This window comes from Phaethon lepturus, unplaced genomic scaffold (assembly GCF_000687285.1).
Source record: "Phaethon lepturus isolate BGI_N335 unplaced genomic scaffold, ASM68728v1 scaffold5021, whole genome shotgun sequence".
In the NCBI taxonomy this organism is placed as follows: Eukaryota; Metazoa; Chordata; class Aves; order Phaethontiformes; family Phaethontidae; genus Phaethon; species Phaethon lepturus.
This window is the reverse complement of record NW_010519695.1, coordinates 1-22,209: the sequence shown is the minus strand read 5'-3', so window position 1 is coordinate 22,209 and position 22,209 is coordinate 1. Positions and strand designations below refer to the sequence as shown.

Sequence of the window (22,209 nt, the reverse complement as noted above, 5' to 3'; positions counted from 1 at the left end):
AAAAAAAAAAACCCAAACAAAACAACAACAGAAATGCAAACAAACAAAAAACCTGCACTGCAAAGCCAAACAAAAACACCCACACAAGTAGGTAGAAGTTTCTACTCAAAGATCTTGGTAAAAACATCTGACAATAACATAACAACTAATGGCATTATACTAGAAGTTTTAGTACTGAGGAGTTAAACACCATTGTCCAAATTTAGCAAGAAATAGCTCCTACTTGCGTATGAGGTCACAGCTGGATATTTCAGACGCTCCTCTTAGATAACAAACATTGGTCTAAGTAGACTGAAAAAGCATCTGAAACAACATCATCTACCTTTACTGAGTCTTCCACCTGATGTGCTTTAAAAGAATACCAGCTAGTACCCCATTTAGTGAGCTTCTTCACAAAACAGCCACTAGGTCAAGCAAAAGAATGTTTGGCTTATGATCCTCAGGGTTCAAGGGAAACAACCCAGGTTGTTCAGTCTTGGCAGTATCAAGACACTGCAGGGCTTTAACACAGAAGTAAAGATTAAATTCCTGAGAATTTTAATATCAATCTTGAAGTTTCTATTGACTATAGCTTAGGGATACAGAAACTGTATCCCTAATTCTAAGTATACATGAATATCCTTATTCTAAATTCTAAGGCATTTCATCAAGGCTACAGTCTTCTCTGAACTAGCTTTCAAGCTTTCTCTTCCTAACCTCCACCCTAAAAGGTATAGGCAAACTTAGTTTTGTGTTCATACCATATTCATCTTGCATTTTTGCAGTTGGTTCAGTTATGAGACAAGGAAGAGCTGTAAACACCGGCCATAGTCACATAATTTCTATTACTAAGATAAGCTTTCTTAAGTGTCTCTCAGGATAGGGCAACAGTTAAAACGCAGTCTGTGAGATTATGAGCTCAGAAATGCAGTCTGTGAGATTTTCATCTCAGATACATCCCTCCCCACAGTCCCTTCCAGGATTTAGAGGACATTTTATGGCACTATTTTCGCAGGCTTGGGAATTGTGAGCAAACAGACTGGCTTGGTTTGTTTTTACCACAGTCAAGGAAATAATTCTTTGAAAAAAAAGTACAAGTGATCCATAGAAAATTATGACACATCTTCAACTTCTCATGGAAACTAATGAGTAAACTCTAATTACTGTTTAAAATAAGCTCAAGAAGTCTACAAATTTTTAAAAAGTAACAATAGGTAAAAAATTCAACATGACGGTAGAAGGCTTATTGGCAGGCAGTGAGATTATTTGCAATGGCAAATAGGTTGGCTTCTACTTCACCTTTACAAGTTAAGAACTGATGTCAGAGATCACTTAGGGTGGGTTTCCGCTTTTATGCAAGACTTGCTTTCCAATGAGCCTTATTATTATACTTCATGGATTATTGCTGTAACCACATTATATGTGAGTAGTCTAGTCAAAGTTTGACTGCACATCAGCATACACAGAATACTATGACACATCTAAAAGGTTGTCACTCTTAAAGATGTAGTACAAAAGGTAAGAAGTGACCTCAGACTACTGTTAGTATTAATTTTAATATTTCCTTATTATTTGAAAAGTATACCTTTTTGTATTACATTTGCTTAAGAAATAAAGATTATTGATATCAAGTCCAAGTACAACCAATGTGTGAAAACAGATTATGGAAACATGTACTGCTCAAAATCACATTGCCCCAAATGCCAGTCTATTAAATGAACAAGCTTGTAACGTACACCTTAAAGCTTATTGACAAATATAATATATTATATTTGAAAAGTATACCTTTTTGTATTACATTTGCTTAAGAAATAAAGATTATTGATATCAAGTCCAAGTACAACCAATGTGTGAAAACAGATTATGGAAACATGTACTGCTCAAAATCACATTGCCCCAAATGCCAGTCTATTAAATGAACAAGCTTGTAACGTACACCTTAAAGCTTATTGACTGGTTAGGAAGTTAGCAAAGCGAAAATACTGTCCATGTTGCATTACAGGATAGTCATCATGTTGCTTACTACATCAGATAGAAATTTGGTGAGATGTCAGCTCTCTTCTCACTTGCACAGTCTACTCTGACATTCAATATGAAATCACCACTCTAGTATTTGGTGTTATAGAAATGTTAATGCTTTAATAGTTCAGAAGTGCTGTCAGAATCAAGTACGTTACATGCACAGTCAAGTTATAAGTACAGCAGGTATCATAATACAAAACAAATTAAATCATTAAAGGCATGTATCCTTCAATGTTGCTTCGGTATTTGAATTCAATTGAATGCAAGGCTTCAGGTTTTTCTGATAAAATATGTTCTATTGTCAAGTATCCAATTTTGTACAGCAATATTTAGTAAGAGCACACGGGAAAAGACTTAAAATACTGGGTTGCTTAAAAGAACATCTGCACTATAGAAGTTAATGGAATTTCAACAGGAGTTGACTCAAGCTGTAATGCATCATATGAATCAGAAAATTAAGAATGAGTTTTTACAGTTTTCCAAAATAAATCTTAAATATTGAGAACACCAAGGTGTACAACAACAAAACAAAATCCAGTGTTTCATACTTATTCAAGCATGTACAGTAAATTAACACTTCAAGCTATATGTGAAAAAACACAGCCTAGTTTATACAACAGACTGATTTTTGGGGAAGCAAATGCGATTGACTAGTTACCAAAAATACTTTACACACAAATACATTTAGACCTTGAAATGATGATCAAATTGAACTACAGCAAGTGTACTTTATCACCCATGTACACTAATCACCTTGAGTTTGTTGTGTGGGTCTGTTTTTTTTGTTGTTGTTTTTAAATAACAGACATTTAAAAAAATAATGATTTACAAAAATACTGCTAATGGCTCACATTTCTACCACCTCAATACCTTCCTCTTCTTTTGAGCTTTTCTACCATCTTGGCAGTATTTCCAGTAGTTTTTTGAGTAACTACATGCTGCTCAGGCTCCTTTTGCATAAGATCCATTGATAATATGGTCTGACTCAGTTCGCTGATGTATGTCAAACCATTTACATTCGAAAGCTTCTGGTTCTGTGAAATGGTTGAAAAGGCTTTTTTAAGGCCCACATCAGTATTGGTGGCTTCTGTTTATTTTTTTCTGGAAATAGCACCGCTTCAGTTTCAGGGGTAGGAAACCGTACTCTATACACTTCAGGGTAAGATTTCTGAAACTAGAAAAATATATCAATTTAAATGAAGAATTCACTCAAACTTGTAATATTAAAAACTATTAAAGGGCAACCTCCACCTCTGGAGCAGGAAAATCTTTATTTCTCTAATGGACTTTCTATACATCTATACAGAAAATTAAGTAATATTTTCTAATATGGCTTGATTCATCACAACACCCCTATTCTAAATGATTAAAATGTTAGAAATACCCAACAGTACCTACTATTTTAAATCTCAATATTTCTCTAGAGGACTACATGTCTAAGACTTAATAAAGCTTTTAAAGTTAAAAGTAAAGACTAGGAAGAAGTTTTTATTTACTTGCTTCAGCTGCTTCTTCTTATCTTTCACAGATATTTCTTTATTCATTGCAATTTCTTCCAATAAAGCTTCCAGTGGTTCTTGAGAGCCAGTTGCCCTTTGGTATTCAAATTCATCTGTACTGATTTGGTGACAAAATGATGGAGGAGGAAAAGTTGCATCAGTATCAGCTCCAGCATATTTTATCTAAAGAAAAAGTAAAAAAAGAGCAGTTATATTTTCTACAATGAATTTGTAAAAACTAGCTTAATCAAATTGACCACCTAAACTCATTAAGTAGAGAAGGTAGGAGGTAGGATTTTGGGTTTTTACTCCTTATCTCCTGCACTGAGTGAGTTCTAGTACGTAAAAAAACATGACACAATGGAAGCCTGTTTAACTCTTGGAAAAGGTTAAAAGTTATTTTTTCTGTAGAAATTAAAGAAGGAAGAACTAAAAAGCAGCTTTAAACAAAACAAAATGGTATCAGGAAATGGAAAGAGTTATGAAAAAGCTGAGCAAGTAAGGATAACTCTAAAAGAAAAATCAGGAAATTAATGGAAACACCTTTTAACCTTTCACAGTTAGTGAGGAAAAATTCCATGAGCCCACTCCATGGAGAAGATAGTGCTGACAAACAGGAAAACATGTTTTAGAGTTTTTGCCTCTAAACCATCCCAGATCTCTTTACTTCATTTAAATACATAATTATGGTTGAGTATCAGCAGTCAAAATTAATTAGCTCTTCATAAGCTAGCAGAGACAGAACAAAGTCTTTAAGAACCATTGAACTTCAAAGCAGAAAGGATAAATTCAATCTAGAAACACAGCGACATAGGAGGCTTTTTTCTCTAGATACCTACTTGTACTCTCTGGAGATGTACAACATGTTCCTCTATTGAAGATTTTAAGGTTGAAGGAACACTTAAGATCTCTTGATAATTGTCCATGAGAAAAGATACTAGTTTAGTAGCTAGCAGTTCATCCAAGTCCATCTCATCCTTTGAGCAGAGAATACAACGGGAAAATGCCTGAACCATCTGAGAAAAAACATAATTTTTATTGTATATTTTTCTGTTTGGGGGTAGAGAATCAGACTGTATTTAAAAAGAGATCTTTTAGAAAAAAAGATTTTTAAAAGTACAATATTTACTGTACTTCCAACACATCAATATTAAAAAAAAAGTATTGTGTACAGTGAAATTATGAGTAGATTGAAGATGGCTCTTACCTCATATACATAATCTAACCCTGACTTTAGATTTAGGATGTCTGAATTCCATTTTATTCTCAAGACTTTGTCAAATAGCCGCCTCACATGGCTTTTCCAGTTAAACAGGGCACACATCTTTGAGATATTTTAAAAATCACACAGGAATTTAATAGAAGTTAAGCACCAGAGGGAAACTGGTGCTTAAATTATCTTTAAATCATCAAACCAAGTTTCAGGTCCAGCTCACTTCATGTGGTCTCATGCTCAAGCATTAAGTTATAAGAGTTTTCCATCTGTGCACCAGTCATTTTTAACATTAAAAGCACTGAAGGCAATCAAGATTTCCTATCATGTACCATAGACTACACTGCTGAACTAAAACTTAGTACAAAATACTTGGACTGTAAAGGATTCACATCTAAAAATAACATTTAGATTATAACATAATTATTTTAATCAAAGACCATTTACAGTAAATTAAATTATAACCTTAGCAGACAAGAATTTGATTATTTTAATCAAATACTATTCACAGTTAATTAAAAACATAATTGCTATGGAACAAATTTAGATTTATGAATGCTACTATAGGATTTTTAGGGAGTGGCTCTCCAGATGAGTTTTCTGCTGCCCTTCTTGCAAAAGACTTGAAAACTAACCAAAAAACCCACGTGTTCTTAGCCAGTTGGAATTGCTAACAGTTATGCCTAATAACTTTGTAATAGCATGCTGTTGCAAACATCAGCAATAACTCTACAATTAGCCCTACAGCAAGGGCATTAGCAAAAACTAGACCTTTGTCAAAATCTGATTAAAGTTACTTTCAGAGATATCTGTAGTTTAGCGATTAAAAAAAAAAATACTGAAATAAACTGGTAAGAATTTTTTTTTTAAATGGCCAAAACCAGGTAAATCAAAACATTCAGCTACTTATTTCTAACTATGACTGCAACAGGCAGTCTGTTTCTCTCACACTGTCTGCAGTGATAAAGAGCACCAGAGACCTCATCTACTGTATTTTATTTTTTTTCTACTCAATAGTGAAATCAGTGATTATTTAACTTTGAAAGATAAGGAAACCTCCAAATTCTGAGCAAATTCTTTATTTGCTCACAACTTACCAAGAAATTCCAATTCATTCAAGTTCAGAGTAGCTTTCCATGTAGCTAGAATAGAAAAACCGTTCTTCAAACAAGCTAACTGTATTTTGTATACACACTCCAGTAAGAATCTCTTCTTTATACTACTCCAAAAGCCTTGTCTAGACTTTTTGCCTTACACTATACATACCAAGATTCTGGTCCTCACTGATTCAGAAAGAGGTGGCAAATCCTTGTTAAAGCTAATTCTTGCCATCATCCTCACCAACAGCTGTAGTCTTTTCCGATTTTCTGGTGGCAGCAGGAGACAAGATATCTGAAGAGCCTCTACAGCCTTGCTGTGCTTTTGCAGCAGACCTGGTTTATACAAGATCAGGAGATTAGGCAACATTTCTCAATTATATATTTCCATAACATTTAACATAACATTTCTAAGTCTGTCTCCTCAAATTCCTTTCCTACTCATTCAAGACTGCCTTAGAACTCCACTCCCCAAAGAGTCTAGGAAGGTATCCCTAGAACTGTACACACTTCCCACTGGGCACTTTAAGTATTTATAAGATTTCCTTCTGATGCACTGGGAGATGCTAATAACCATAGCCAACAACTCTAGATATTAGTAGACATGAAAACTATCGTGTTTTGGTTCATCCTTTGCTCTCTTATAACCCTCAGCTCTAAACATAACTGAAATATATGCACAAATGTAGCAACCACATAAAAATTTAAGTCTGGGGCAACCATCAGTGAATCTAAACAAAACATGTGCTTTTACATCAATGACAGCTATGACAATACTGACATGACCTTCACACCTGTAGAAGTTAAAACTGTGCCTAATTCTACTTACAAACTCTTGAGAATGTGAGTATGGCAGAGAAATTTGAAGACTAGATAAGCACAGTAGAATCTGACAGTGGTTTAAGTACCTATAAAGAGGTCTCATCACCAAAATGTCATCCTCTTTTGGGTTTCTAAAGCTCAGTGAAGGAAGCATCTACTACACATTTGCCTAAATAATACTAGTATCAGAACAAAACAGAAATCAGGAGCAAAATATTTGCATGACTGAAGTCTTAACAGTAATTTCTCTTAAAAAGAGAACAAGGAAGATGAAGGAGATACTTTCTCCCCCCCCAGCATTAGAGGGGAAGGGATCTCTGGAGATTATCCAGACCTCTGTCCCTTCTTAGAGCAGGGCCATCTACAGTAAGATGTCCAGGACTATATCCACTCAGGTTTTGAATATCTCTAAAGATGGAGATTCCACAGCCTCTCTGGACAACTCTTCCAGTGTTTGACCACCTTCCAATTAAAAAAGGTATTTCCCTATGTATAAAAGAAGTTTCCTGTATTTCTGTTCATGCCCATTGCCTCTTGTCCTGTTATTGGATATCACTGTTTGAAGTCTGGTTCCCTCTTCTTTACTCCTCCTACATCAGTCTTTTATACACATTAATAAGATCCTCCCTGATCTCCCCTGATCTGCCTTCTCCTCTCCAGACTGAACAATCCCTGCTCTCAGCCTCTCCCCATATGACAGATGCTCCAAGCCCTTAATAATTTTGTGGTCCTCCACTGGACTCACTCACTAGTGCTGAGGAAACGTCTCCCTCAACCTGCTGGCAATACTCTTAGTGCAGCTAAGGATGCTGCTAGTCGTCTTTGCCACAAGGACACACTTCTGGCTCATGGTCACATTAGTGCCCACCATGACTGCCAAGTCCTCATTAAAGGTGCTTTCAAGTCAGTCATCCTCAGCATGCACTAGTGTATGGGGTTATCCCTCCCTAGGAGACGACTTGGCATTTCCCTTTGTTAAACACTATGAGATTCATGTTTGCCCATTTATCCAGCTTGTCAAGGTCCTCTGCACATTGGTACAACCCTCTGCTGCATTAAGCGCTCTTCCCCATTCTGTACCATCTGCACACTTATTTAGGTCACTTTGTCCTTGTTTAGGATAGATTGTCCCACCATCCAGGTCATTAATGAAGTCTTCACTACTACTGGCCCTGTTATTAGTCCTGGGGTACTCCCTATTGACTGACCCCTGTCTGGACTTTGTGTCACTGATCACAACCCTCTGAGCCCAGCAATTCAAATTCTGGTCTATGTCACTACCCATTTATTTAGCCTGTACTTCCTCAGTTTGCCTATAAGGCTGTGATGGGAGACAGTGCTGAAAACCTTACTACAGTCAACATAAACACCATCCACTGCTGTCCCCTCATCTACCATGCCAGTCAATTCCACACGATATAAAAAGTGGAAGCTGTTTGTTTTTAAAAAAAGACCAGAAATGTGCAGTAGTAAGGCAGCCAAAACAGACAGTATTCCAAGAAAAGTGTGGTAAAGCATTGTAGTTAATTTCATTTTCAAAGCAAAGCTTTTTCTAATTTCAAAGGAAGATTTAGGAAGCTTTAGAAGAGACCCTGAGAAATAATAATTAACCTTAATGAGATTTGTACATAAAGAATCATTATAACCTGTGCAAAGAGCAAGATTAATTTTACCAAATTGATAAAATATCTGATGATCACTGACACCTTTGTCCTATTTCCTTAGCTATTCTCAAATGTAACCATAAAACGTAATCAAATATTTTCATATTTATTGTCTTTCAACGGGCCAACTATAGCTACAGGATAGGTGAATTTGATATAGTGTGAACCCTTAAAAAGTTAATTAATAATTAAACTATTGTTTCTTTAAAGCACTAGATTAGTTAATATCTACTCCAAGTTAAACAATGAAGGATTTAAATTTCCTTTAGATGTCATATTGCCAGGGTTAAAAACAGTTCTTACAGCCCTAATCCTTTTTAATCTAGACTTGAGTCAAGCGATTTCTAAAAGCTTAAAAACTCATATAAGATGCTTAGGCATTTGTAAAAAGGATAAAAATCTGTTAAAATCCATCTGTTAGGCACGGCAGTGCTAAGCAATGAACAGAGGCCTTTAAAAATTATAAAAGCAAGCATTGGAAGACTTTTCGACTAATGTCAAAAAGACACAAGAATAAAATTGCCTTGTGTTATGAATACATTTAAATATTAAACTGTTTTCTATATAGAATGGACAGGACACATCCTAAAAAAATGAGCTATGATACTATTTTGGTATGGTAAATTAATTCCAAGAAGTTAATTCAGAAGAATAATTTTTTATTACATCCCAAACTACTTACCTAACACACTAACAAAAACATCAAATAAATGAAATGTGAGAAGAGGTTCCTTCATTTGGCCAAAGTAGTCCACTATAGTTTTGAAGACATCTCTTTCAAATCCCGAGTATGTAGGCTGCTTCAAATCTGAGCAGCTGGGCCCTACAAAGTTATTTAAAAAAAAAAAAAGGAGAGAGAAAGTTAATTTGCAGCTACCAACCAGATCACTGTTTTCTAGTCCAGCCAATAAAAATGCAAATCCAAACCAAACCTTAGACCCTTTCTTCAAAATGTAAGTGAAAATGTATTGATCTATTGAATTAATCTATTTCCAATGGGTTTAGTGAAAACATATAGTAGAAGAAAAATATTAATAGTTAAACATTTCTATATTTAATTGAAGTAAGCTGCACTGTAAGGAGAACGTGTGCTGGAAGATATTTTCCAACTTTGTTCAAAGCAATAATCAGAAAAAATATTGACTCTGAATATAAATGGGATTTGATGAAGCAGTAAAGGCACAGTCAGTTCAATTGATTTTCACAGGGGTAGGTTATTTGGGTTTCTTTTCTCCTTCTGAATTTACTTACAATTTGCTAGACATTTCATTGCTGATAATATCCAGTGAGGTAGTTCCTCTGCATAGGAGAGAAACAGACAGAAGTTAAAAGGAAAAAAAAAAATGGAGTAAAATATTAAACTGTAAGATAAAAACAAAGCTAAAAACTCTTTAAGAAGTTCCTGTTATACAGTAGATCGACTGATTGCAAAGGCAGGCTATACCTTTGTGTAGGTTCTAGCTTGAATTACATCTGTACTTTAGTGCCTCCAGTACTCAATATCGATCAGTTACACCTACTGCTCTTATAACTCAATCAGCAAAATGGATCATATTGCAAATTCTCAAGCTGCCCTGCAAAAATCAGCCAAACTAGTTCAAGCTACACCTTCACTAGTGTATTACAGTGAGGTGTTTACTTTTGCACTGAAGATGATGAAAAGCACTCACACATTCAGTTCTGTCATTTCTACAAGGTGAAAAGTGGTATCTTGAGGTGCTCCAATTGTCTTTAAAACGAATTTTTGATTTCATTCACAAACCAAACCAGGTTACAATCTCATATTTCACTTCTCTACAAATCTTGTGGAAAACATGGTGGCAATAATATTGAAAGTGATATATCACAGCAGCAAAGATGCTTTGCTTTCTCCTTGATATGCAAAGCAGTTTTAAATGCAGTACTAATTTCAAAACACATTGACTGAAAACTCAAAACTGAGAAATTCTAAGCATCTCTCAGTGTACATTTTGAGTCTTTCCCAATTTTTCATACACATTTCCCTCGTGTAGACACTCCAGTTCAGGCAGTTAAGGGCTGGTCTGACAAAGCCAGCTTGAAGCGAATAATATCCCTATCTTTATAGATGAAAAGTTGCTGCTCTTTCACCTTCATCTTTGAACCCTGTTAAAGCAAGAATATGTTTAAGAGGGTAAATATGGAAGAATAGACACTGAGTCCTACTATTGGGATGGCAGAGGACAACAGTGGCATACTTTGTAAAAACTCTAATATAGATGTGGTCATACAAGTATAAGGATGCTACATATTAGTATAGATTAGAACTAATACTTTTTTTATACTAGTAAACTACAATATCAAAAAATTAAATTAAAACTTCTAAAATACTCACTTGATTTGTCTTCTAAAGTGACAATACCTAGCTTATTGACATTGTACGCATTTTGGACTATATGCTTTGAATTCACAAGTTTTGTGTCTAACACTTCATCCAGAGAATCCAAACCCAAGACCTTCTGTAACCTGTAAAAACACATAAACCCATAGTTCATACATCATCTAATGTGAAAAAGGTAAACGTTGTATTAGGATAGGTATGATTCTGAAAGAGACCTCTCTATTTCATAGAATTGTAGAATATATCATGAGGGAAGGGATTCATAAGGATTATCAAGTCCAACTCTCTGCTCCTTGCAGGACATCTTAAAACTAAATTATATGACTAAAAGCATCATCCAGATGATCCTTGAACTCTGACAGGCTTGGTGCTGTGACCACCTCCCTGGGAGCCTGTTCCTGTCCCCTCCACCGCCCTCCATGAGGAAGCTACAGGCTGCAATGAGATGACCCCTCAGCCTTCTCTTCTCCAAGCTGAACAAGACAAATGTCTTCAGCTGCTCCTCCTAAGTTTTGCCCTCAAGACCTTTCATCATCTTGGTTGCCCTCCTCTGGACACACCCTAATAGTTTAATGTCCTTCTTACACCGAGGTGCCCCAAACTGCACACAGTACTTAAGGTGGAGTCACAGCCATGGGGTGTAGAGTGGGACAATCATCTCCCTCTACCAGGCGTCTATGCTGTGCTTGATGCACCCCAGGACACAGTTGGCCCTTTTGGCTGCCAGGGTACACTGTTGACTCAACCCAAGATGGCCTGAAATGTCTTTCTGCAGGCCTGTTCTCCAGCCTCTCGTCCCCCAGTTTGTACACGTAACCAGGGTTACCCCATCCCAGGTGCAGAATCTCGCACTTCCTCTTGTTAAATTTCATATAGTTGGTGATTGCCCAGCTATGTAGTCTATCCAGATCTCTCTGTAAGGCCTCGCTACATTCAAGTGAGTCCACAGCTCCTCTTAGTTTAGTACCAGCAGCAAAACTACTTAATGTACATTCAATACCTGCTTACAGATCATATATAAAAATATTAAAGAGCACTGGCCCTAAAACTGAGCCCTGTGGAACCCCACTGATGACCGGCTGCCAGCCTGATGTAACCCTGTTTACCATCTCTCTTTAAGCCCAGCCTGTCACTCAGTTGCTCAGCCAACATATTATGGACTTGTCTAGTTGTGTGCTGGACATTCTGTCCAGCAGGATATCATGAGAGACAGTACCAAAAGTTTTACTGCAATCCAAAATCACCACATCTACAGGCTTTCCTTGGTCAACTAGGTGGGAGATCTCATCATAAAAGGAATAAGTTGGTTAAGCAGGACTTTCCCCTCATGAACCTGTGCTGGCTATGACCAATGACTGCATTCTCAAGTGTTTTTCAGTAACTCCCAGAATAATTTTCTCCATAATTTTACCAGGTACTGAAGCAAGACTGACAGGCCCCTTATTACCAGGGTCTTCGTTTTTACCCTTCTTCAAAACTGGGACAACATTTGCTAGCTTGCAGTCAACTGGGACTTCTCCAGACTCCTAAGACCACTGAAAAATTATGGAGAAGGTCCCATGATGACATTGGCCAGCTCCATCAGTAACCTGGGATGACTCCTATCAGGCCCCATAGATTTATGCACATCCAGCTGGAGTAGCAACTCTCAAACAAGTTCAGAGTCAGCTGGGAGTTTATCATCCCCCCAGTCACAGTCTTCCAACAGAAGACTGGGAAGTTAAAATCTCCCATAAGGACAAGGGCAGCTGATCTAGAGATATCCCTTAATTCCTCATAGAAAAATTCTTCAGTGTCATTGTTCTGTATGGATGGTCAAGAGTAGACTCCCACAACAACATCTGCTTTATTTGCTCTCCCCTTCACCGTTACCTAAAGGATCTCAACCATATCATCACCAATTGTAAGCACTATACAATCCAACCTCTCCCTTGGTTGCCCATACAGCGCCACCCCCTTGCCTTGCCTACTCCTCTTGAAGAGCCTATAACTCTCCATCATGGCACACCAGTCACAGGACTCCTCCCACCAGGTTTCATTTATGCCAGCAGTGTTGTAGCTCTGGGACTGGGCCAAAGCTTCTAGGTCCTCCTCTTTATTCCTCGTGTTGCAAGCATTATTACAGAGACAATTCAAATGTGCTCCAGTGTAATCAGCACATTGTGGAGCAGACTGAAGGACCTCGCTAGCACACCATCCTTCAAACATTGGCATACTGCCCCCAGGCTTCTCTCTAGTGAGCCTGATTTTATGCATTTTCCCCTTCAAATCTAGTTTAAAGCTGTTTCAACAAGCCCTGCTAACTCATGCTCAAAGATCCTTTTCCCCCTTTGAGGCAGTTGTATCTTGTCTGTCACCAGCAGGCCTGGTGTCATGTAGACCAACCCATCATCAAAAAAACCAAAATTCTGCTGGTAACTCTAGTCTTGGAGCCAGGTATTGATCTGCCGGGTCTTCCTGTTTCTTTCCTTACCATTCCCTGTAACTGGAAGAATAGAGGAGAACACTACTTGTGGGTCTAGTCTGCATACTGGGCCTTCTGTTCCCCTCAGAAGAGGGTCTTATATGACAATGACCTGTCTTTTTTTCTCTATGGAAGTAGTTTCTGGTGGAAAAGGACCTGGGGGTGCTGGTTGACAGCTGGCTGAATATGAGCTGGAGGTGTGCCCAGGTGGCCAAGAAGGCCAACAGCATCCTGGCCTGTATCAGAAATAGTGTGGTCAGCAAGAGTAGTGAAGTGATTGTACCCCTGTGCTCAGCACTGGTGAGGCCGCACCTTGAATCCTGTGTTCAGTTTTGGGCCCCTCACTACAAGAAAGACATTGAGTTGCTGGAGCATGTCCAAAAAAGGGCAACAAAGCTGGTGAGGGGTCTGGAGCACAAGTCTTATGAAGAACAGCTGAGGGAACTGGGTTGTTTAGTCTGGAGAAGAGGAGGCTGAAAGGAGACCTTATTCCTCTCTACAACTTCCTGAAAAGGGGTTGTGGTGAGGTGGGTGTTGGTCTCTTCTCCCAAGTAACTAGCGATAGGACGAAAGGAAATGGCCTCAAGTTGCCCCAGGGGAGGTTCAGCTTGGAAAATTAGGAAAATTAGGAAAAATTTCTTCACTAAGAGAGTGGTCAAGCATTGGAACAGGCTGCCCAGGGAGGGAAGTATACACCATCTCTGGAGGTATTCAAAAAATGTGTGGATTTGGGACATGGCTTAGGACGCATGGTGGCATTGGGTTGATGGTTGGACTTTATGATCTTGAAGGTCCTTAATGATTCTGTGATTCTGTGTGATTCTGTGAAAGGTGAGTGTGTAAAGTTACAAGCTTTACTACACAGTTTTACTCTAACAGCAAATGACTCACAAATATACTGACCGTGACAAAGTCATGGATTTCCATATCTCTTCTATATTTGTTTGCGTTAGCTCTCTGCGGAATACAAGTTTGCATGCTGGTACTTCCCCTATAGCTATACTATGGCGCTTGTACCACATCTCAGAGTTCTGAAATCAGAAAAAGTCCTCCTCATTAACTAGTGATTTTTCAAGTATTAAACAGTATCAGACATTTATAGTACAGTATGCACCCTATTACGAGTATTTTAAATATTCCTAAATTCCAGTAAAGTCTCCAGGATACAAGTGAGTATTTAGGTTTCACAGACATGCAGCATCTTTTCTCAGTACAAAGCTGAAAAATTATGTGTGTCAGAGTAGCCATTAAAATTCAGGAGTCAATGGCCTCTAGTCCTGTGTTCAGATTCTCTCCATGATTAAAATCAGTTCAATTCACTTGTTTTCAACTTCCACTTTAAGATTAAACATCTGCATATGAAAAATTATTGGAGAATTATTAGATATCAAAGACTGATGTTCATCTTTGTTCAGCATATATTGGTCATAACTAAACATTAAGTTAATTAGCAGGTTCTATACATGACAAAAGTAAAAACAAATAGCTACAGCTGAAGATATCCATCATATCTAGGCCACCATTATAACAGAATAAAGTAAAACAGAAAATGCAAGAGACTACTGTCCTTTATCAACCTTCACAGATTGCCACCAATGTGTCGAAGGGTGAGCATACAATACAGTGTGTGTCAGCAGTTTACTTTTCAAGGCAAAACTCCTAATCATCCCGAGTTCTTTGATTTACATCACAGAGCAGTCCTAAAATACATAAACAGTATTCCTTGTGATCACAACCAAACTACAAAACGCACTCTAGGAATGCACTTAATTAGTCCACCACTAATTGTCTGTCATTCCATGACACTAGACTAGAGCTAGTCTGAAACAAATAGCACTGTCTGAAATTAATATCTGGTCTTCCACATCAGTATTTCACTACACAAACCCATGCCCATCAATACACACACAGCCAATAAGTGCTCTGATTAATGCTGGAGCAATTTAAGGTGCCACCACTTTCAGCTGCCTGTCTACTTTATCCTTCCAGTGGCAGCTACGCTTTTATAGAAAAGAGCCAGAAGCAGCTTATTCCTTTGCTTCAGTTACTTCAACTTACAGTCCACTGTATTAATCAAAACTGCCAATGAAAAAGATTTTGAGCTATGCCAGACTGTATGGTGCTGCTTACGAGTCAGATGTATATAGGGGCAGTGTCTTGCTAACTCTTATCAGGCCAGGATGGTTGGATGGAAATTTAGAGCAGATGGTTGGAAACTGTAACATATTAAAACTGCAGCAGATACTTGCTCAGTAACTAAAATACTCTGTTCTCTTTGGCACTATCTTTTCTTTCTTCCATCTTAATCTGCTACCTACTATTAAGTTCTAAGGACAATGTTTTTTCCTCTTCAGAAGCCTGCTGTACATGAAAGGTGCACTCAATCTGCACATAAGTAATTAGATTACAAATACGGAATAACCATTCATTCAGGATCTCTAGATGTCCAGCAAAATGGTAGGAGCTGCTTTTCCAATCAGCCTATTGATCACCAAGAAATCCAAAGCTAGTGTCCTGCACTGATAAGCATTAATAAAAATGCCAAAATTGTCAAAGAAGTCCCAAGAGTTCACAGAATATGAGAACACTCACATACAAGATAACTGGAGGAAGGGTTTAAAATACACATAACTGCAGAAGCCTAGGCTTTTAAGACATCCAGGTGGCCAGAGTTGATACAGTTTTGGTTTACCAATAAAAGCAACAGTTTTTTCAATAACTTTACAAAGGCTGGATCAATCCAGCTAAGTGTGGGGTTGGATGATGCTCCAAGCTCACAAAGGGTAACAATGAAAGCAGGACCACTTCTCCTTAGCCACAACATATTCCTTATGAAATGGAATCACTAACAACCACAGAGCAGCTAGGAAGGGAGTAGTACCGTATATATTCTGCTACATGAAGTGTCTGAATAAGTGTTACACTGTAAGTGACAGTAAAACAACTAGTTTGTCTTGTAGTATAATAAATGCCCTACTGGAATATGAACAAACTGGAATGCAAGTATACTGGCAAATACAGCCATGGTGAACTCAGGATGCGCAGGACATCATAATCTGTAGTGGAAAGAACACTCAAAGTCAACATCCCCAGCAAATCATTAAGAACATCTTTACTTAACGTAAGTTTAAAATAGAAGTATTTTGCATTTAATTTTATAACCAGATATTTTGTGTCACAACAAAGAGATCATTAGTTCAGTTTTGTTTTACAAACATGCTTACATCTGGGGAAAGGAAAACTGGATATCTTACCATTGTGAGCGATTTCACTGGGATGTGCTCTTGGGAAGTGCCAGCCTTCGGTTCATCCCAGTCTGGAAATTTAATGACTTCCTTTCCACATGAGAGTTTCTTTGGATATGGCTTCAGTGGCGAGGAAGGAGGAAATCTACAATTAGAGAATATTTTAAAGCCTCTGAATTCCACCCTATTCCATATTTACCAATGCAAATCTGTAATAGGCCTTCACATGCAAAAATACAACAAATGCCTTAGACATTCACAGTGCGACTTAGGTGCCTGAAGATTGGTATTGAGTGACAAGTAAAACACACTAAGGTGTCTTTTTTGGCCTACATCTGCTACTCCAGAACGGTTCAGGTCCTTTGTACCTTCCATGACACAGCTGAGGCTTGGGTAAACATCTGATATCCCAGTGCACCTCAAATACCAACAGCTGCCTATGCATTGACAACTGACTTAGGTCTTCACTAGAAGACATTGATTCTGCTGAGAAAGCTGTGGGTAGATTTTCCCAATGTTAAGTGCACTGCTAGCATGCGTCTCCTAAAGCAAAGCTACCTAAGTCACATGACTAACACTTGGATTTAATTAGTGCACGTGCAAGCATCCACACACAGTTTTGTCCACATTACCATGTTCTTCTGTGCTTACATGCTTTCTATGCGAAGTTCATATCCTGCAGTTCTTTTCTGGAGTCTTTTTCCAGCTGTTTGTTCAGGAAACTTACTCACTTTTTAAGGCATTACAAGAAGTGTCCTGAAGAAATTAGCAGAAATAAACCCTAAGCTAGCCCTTGCAGAAAACAAGGAAAATAAACTGTCCCAGATCACATTCAGCTCAGCCACATCTCCAGCTTCACCAGAATTAAATTGTTGCTAAACGTAGTCAAAGCATATACCAAGGAGTTAACAGCAGCACATCAGAAAGACAAATCAGTTTGATGGCAACGTATCACCAGACGAGCCCAGATCAGATCTTTTTTACCTGCACTCCTAGGTTTTAGACACTGCGATTCCTGATGCTTCAAGAAATTGCTTCAGTCTCACTCACTCTTTTAATAAGAATGTAAGAGAGAGTTATGTCTGTGACCATGCAACAAGAGCTTGTACACTGCTGGATAGCGTGCATCTACCAGAAAGATTCTCATGCTCAAGAAATCCTCAAGTTTTCTCTAAAATTTCACCCCATCTTCTCAAGGCAGTTCAAACATTTAGTTTTTAAATTAGTTTTGTATTGCAGTTTTGTTAGTCCAGTAGTGTTACACTGCATGGGTTAAACACGTTATGGTTTTGACCACACACACTGAGCCCATTTGGTATATTCCAAAATGCTCTTCAATAGAATCCCTGCAACGCAGGGAGATATCACTTCCTTCGGACAAACCCTGAAGAGGAGTAATAAGCACCCCGCATGACTTACTCTGCCTTTTAAAAGTAACCCAGATTACATTGCAGATGTTGAGCATTCTTAACTATTTTTCAGCTATTTGTTACTTCTCAGAGTTTAATGTTATAATATCTGCAGCCTTTTTTTCCCCCCTTTGCCTTGCAGTATTCACAACGGTTCCCTGTTTCCCCCGCAGTTTCTCACAATCTTTAGCTTTATGTCATTTGCTGCCCTGATTCTCAACCAACCAGTAAAGGAATGAGTTCTTAAAGGCAGAAGGAAAGAGGTGCATTCCCCTTTTTCAGGTAACATTACAGCAAGATCTAAATAGATCCAAGTTTATGGATGAACAGTGAAAAACCTCTGATTTTATGATGAACAGAATCATGTTACTCAAAGCTAGCGACTGAGGAGCATTTCAAGGCTGACATGTCAAGATTAGCATGGTTTACAGCCAGCAACACTAGTTTTAGGAGTTTATACAAGGAGGAAATGGAGATACCCATTTGTGTCTGGGGCAATGGATAGAGAACAGGGTCAATTAACATTGGTATTATTGGTATAGCAAGTACCACAGCTGAATTCCCAGAAGTTTACTAGCAATGCAAGAGTACTAACCCTTTTGTTTTTAGTACAATTGCTTAGATTCCAAAAAAATAGTAAAACCTGACAACTTCCAAAACTGTAACTTCTTGTTTGTTATTGCAGACTACACTGAGACAGTAAGTCAGGACATGTAGACAGATAATCTTTGTTATTTTTAGAAGCCACACTAGTTCTCACCTTCACATTTAATAATTTCCCAATACTCTCAGGCAAATCAACATGTGGCAACATCTCTTGCATACTCTGTGGAGTGAACAAGAGCAGACAACTACACTCACACGCAAAGTTAATGAATGACAACTGTGCACTGCAGCATAGAGTTACAGTAAATTGACACAGGAATGTATAGAAAAATGTATGAAGTGTATCCAGGTTTCCAGAGTAAGCCTTGTCAATGGAATTAAAAGTGCTTGTACTGCTACCCATATTAACATGGTGAGAAAAGTATTTGCAAAGTAACATTAGGAAAGTCCACCAGAGGGAGCTACTAGGATAGTAAATACATGAATAAAGGTGGGCTGAAAAGCAGTTGTTTAGCTCCTTAAGTAGGAGAAAAGCATAAAGCCAAACACCAAAACCATGAGTAACATACATAGTTTATTAACGTGCCAAGCCCAGTGGGAAAAAGCTGGCTGCAATTCAAGACACATGAAAGGTATGCAGTTTTAGTAAAAAAACCCTGTTCAATTAGTAACTTTGTTATCTTTAGAATGGGAAGTGGAGAAAAAACATCATTAAGATAGCTATAACAAAAGAGCTATCTTGTCCAATAGCAGATCATTAGGCAGAGCACATAGAAAATGAAAAGTACAGAAGTATTTCACCCAAACAACTTCCACAGCCTGCAGCTTCCCACAGCCTGCAGCTCATTAAAGTCGTGGCTGAAAATACAAAGGAGAAAAGAACATAATAATCTGAATGTGTCACAATGCCAATGCAAAACAAACCCAAACCACAACCACACAAACACAACAAACCCAAACCAAAGAGATATAGCATAACACCAATTGTTACCAAAACCCATATTTAATATTTTGACAGAGTCAATGCCCAGAAAGAAAGGAGGCAAAGTACTTAACACCTATGGCACCAACAAATAAAAAAAAACCAAAAACATGCTGTTAGTGCTGCCCTAAGAAGAATAGACAGAGCAGGACTGGGCTAAGAACACACAGAACCAATAACACACGTACCACTATGTGCTGTACCAGCACCTAAACTGCTTTTCTTACTCTGTTTAAAGAAGTAAAAAAACCCACTCCACACCACTCTTTTACATTTAACCTTCTTCAGTCCAAAGTCAAGACATAAGATCCTCTGCAGCTCTTGTCTTCCATGCCTGTTTTGCAACCTGCACTAGTCAATAGCTAGGCAAGCTATCACAATACCTTGCCCTTCTATAGCAGCTATAAGCAGATGGCCAGAGAAGAATTTAAGAACAGGACAAGCATAGATAATACTTCCTCAGCATCCTTTCCCAGCTTTTATTCATGTTCGGCTCACAGACTGCGGAGCCTTAATTGTTTTGAAATACTTAGCAACAGACTTTCTTGAGTGAGCTTCTCAAAATATCTTCAGATACAGGCCCTTTGAATTTGAGTCTCAAATTCCAAAATTTAACATTTTCCTTGATTAACTGTTACATGGAATTTACCTTTATGGGGCTAAGTTTAGAGAGAACATTCTTTTTTTATTCCCCACAAATTTTTAAAAATTTCTTCCATTAAAGTTGACTAAAATTGGTTTGAATATTTAACTTATTAGGCAAGGAGGCTGTAGCATTCAACGTTGTTTCCTTCAGAAGGCATGCTAAAAAGTGGCATGCTACCACTTTTACTGAAAGATGTCATGCAGTATCATAAAGAGCAAGTTGAATTGGTGTTAATTTGCTAGTGGAATTAAAACCAAATCTGATCCAATCTTATTGCAAATCAACCAAACTGCAGTGGAACAAGTTTAACATAAACCACGGTCCTTTTATGAGAAGGTATCTTGACACAAGTTTGTTTATGACAATGTAAAAGAATTACATCATACATACACCTTAAATTATTCCAAGTTAATAAAATTAGGAGAGTAATGAACAACTCTCTATGCACTTATACCAGAGGTGTACAGATTAGACAGGAAAAAGCTTAGGCACACTCTACAAACAAACTAGTTAAGATCATAGAGCAAAATGAAAATTTACTTCATTCATATCAAGTGGAAATTCAGAATTACATAAATTTTCCAAAAACAATTTAAGAAATCATCACACCACAAACATCCACATAAGATTTCTTTAAGTATATAATAATAGATATAATAGTAGAAACATAGCATTATCACTGACCTATTTCTCCTGCTGCTCTGCATGAAGATAGCTCCCGTTTCCTCAAAAGAAGACTCACCATGATGTAAGTTACAAACCCATACTTAAGGTAACGGTCATTTTTACACTATTTTTTCACTGAACAGGACACTAAAAGATGGTACAAATTCAGAACATGCAACTTTTGGACACCCAAAAGTTAACTGAGGCCACAAGAGGTCAAAGAACCCACTCCAGTAGTGCTAAGCTTTCATTACAAAGAAAATTCTTTTCCTCTGTTAATATGCCACCAGTTGGGAGGCCAAACAGGGATAAGTTAGCAAGCATCCTTGAGGATGCATGAATAAAACTTTATCTCTTTTAAGACTATTTCAATCTACAACCCAAGAAGTACAGAAAAAGGTTAAGTCATGAATAACTTTTAAATTCAGAAGGCCTTTCTCTTCTCTCAGGAGTAGAAGTAGCATCCAAAATAGTCAGGGGGTTGGGGGAAAGGGAGGACAACTAGAGTTGAATGCTCAGTGGCATCCTCACTTCCATCAATGTTTTCCTGATATACACACTCTTCCAATGCAGAAAAACCGAATCTCTACCAGTGGCAAACAGAACTCGCTACCTTGTAAAAACTGCAAAAGTTTTTGTTAGTATTCATAGAATGGAATTGAGTAAAAGTGCCTTTCAAAAATATTTAAAAACAAACAAAAAAAAAAAAAACCCCAAAAAAACCCCAAACCAAGCCAAACATTAAATCATAACAGTTGCCTATCACTAAAGAAAATAAAGTCTGTGAAAGGAATGGGGGAAGACACATTAACACCTTTTCAAAGGCATTTTACAAAAACATTTGTGAGACCAATGTGCAAGAATTGTTACTCCCTTTTTCCAAACACCAAAATTTTTCAGTCAACCTATATAAATTTACCTATATAAATGCCCATCATCTTGAAAGTCTTCTTTGCCCCATCTTCCTTTAATATCTTCAATAACATGATTTTTCAGGAATTTTTTGAGCAGCTTAACTGTTTGATTGCGAGTCACTTCTGGGCCAAAGTTTTGATTTGAGCCAAGCAGTTCATGCAAACAGTCCACTGCCTCCGAGGCTTTGAAGCAACGCTCGTAGCTTTTGAAGCGACACCGATGCTTCCGTAAAGGCATCCCAGCACGAAAAAGTTCTATTATCTCGTTCCACTAGGGAAGAAGAACAAAACAAACCGTTACGGGCGCTCTCCTAGAAGCATTTTAGTTATACAAAGCCAGATCAGAATGTAGCCAGATCTGACCGCAAAACTACATGCTTTCCTTATCATCTGCGTATACAAGCACACTGAAACCTAAAACTTCGATTTAAGCAGCTGAGATCTGAAAACAAACACCAGATTTAGGAAGCGGAAAGATCTAGAGGCCCATACTACCTACGGCTCTACGGATACAGTTTTAACCTCCCCCTGGCTTTTCACTTGACAAAAGGCTGGACTACAGCTCTGCTCCAGTCACGCGGGGCGCACAGGTCCCGCCACCCCACACAGATTCGGCGTGGGG

The 22,209-nt window shown here is 37.9% G+C and overlaps 1 protein-coding gene across 1 annotated transcript; it reads right to left on the bottom strand.

Annotated features, from left to right (window-relative positions):
* Positions 1–2,789: 2,789 nt before the first annotated feature.
* Positions 2,790–21,852, bottom strand: DEPDC1B (DEP domain containing 1B). Its single transcript, XM_010297124.1, has 10 exons — positions 21,593–21,852; positions 16,374–16,509; positions 14,023–14,150; positions 10,650–10,780; positions 9,548–9,595; positions 8,979–9,119; positions 5,980–6,146; positions 4,340–4,516; positions 3,498–3,683; positions 2,790–3,175 (listed from the first exon to the last, which is right to left on the bottom strand). The coding sequence occupies exons 1-10, from the start codon at positions 21,823–21,825 to the stop codon at positions 3,014–3,016; spliced, it is 1,509 nt and encodes a 502-aa protein (XP_010295426.1). The 5' UTR covers positions 21,826–21,852; the 3' UTR covers positions 2,790–3,013.
* Between the last annotated feature and the right edge of the window lie 357 nt (positions 21,853–22,209).

Bases quoted from the DNA above. Each gene is read 5' to 3' on its own strand.
- DEPDC1B (XM_010297124.1), bottom strand. From the start codon at position 21,825: ATGCCTTTACGGAAGCATCGGTGTCGCTTCAAAAGCTACGAGCGTTGC. The intron at 14,151-16,373 runs GTAAGATATCCA...TTCTGATTTCAG, and splicing joins CAGTGAAATCGCTCACAATG to AACTCTGAGATGTGGTACAA. The intron at 10,781-14,022 runs GTCAGTATATTT...GTGTTTTTACAG, and splicing joins AAATCCATGACTTTGTCACG to GTTACAGAAGGTCTTGGGTT.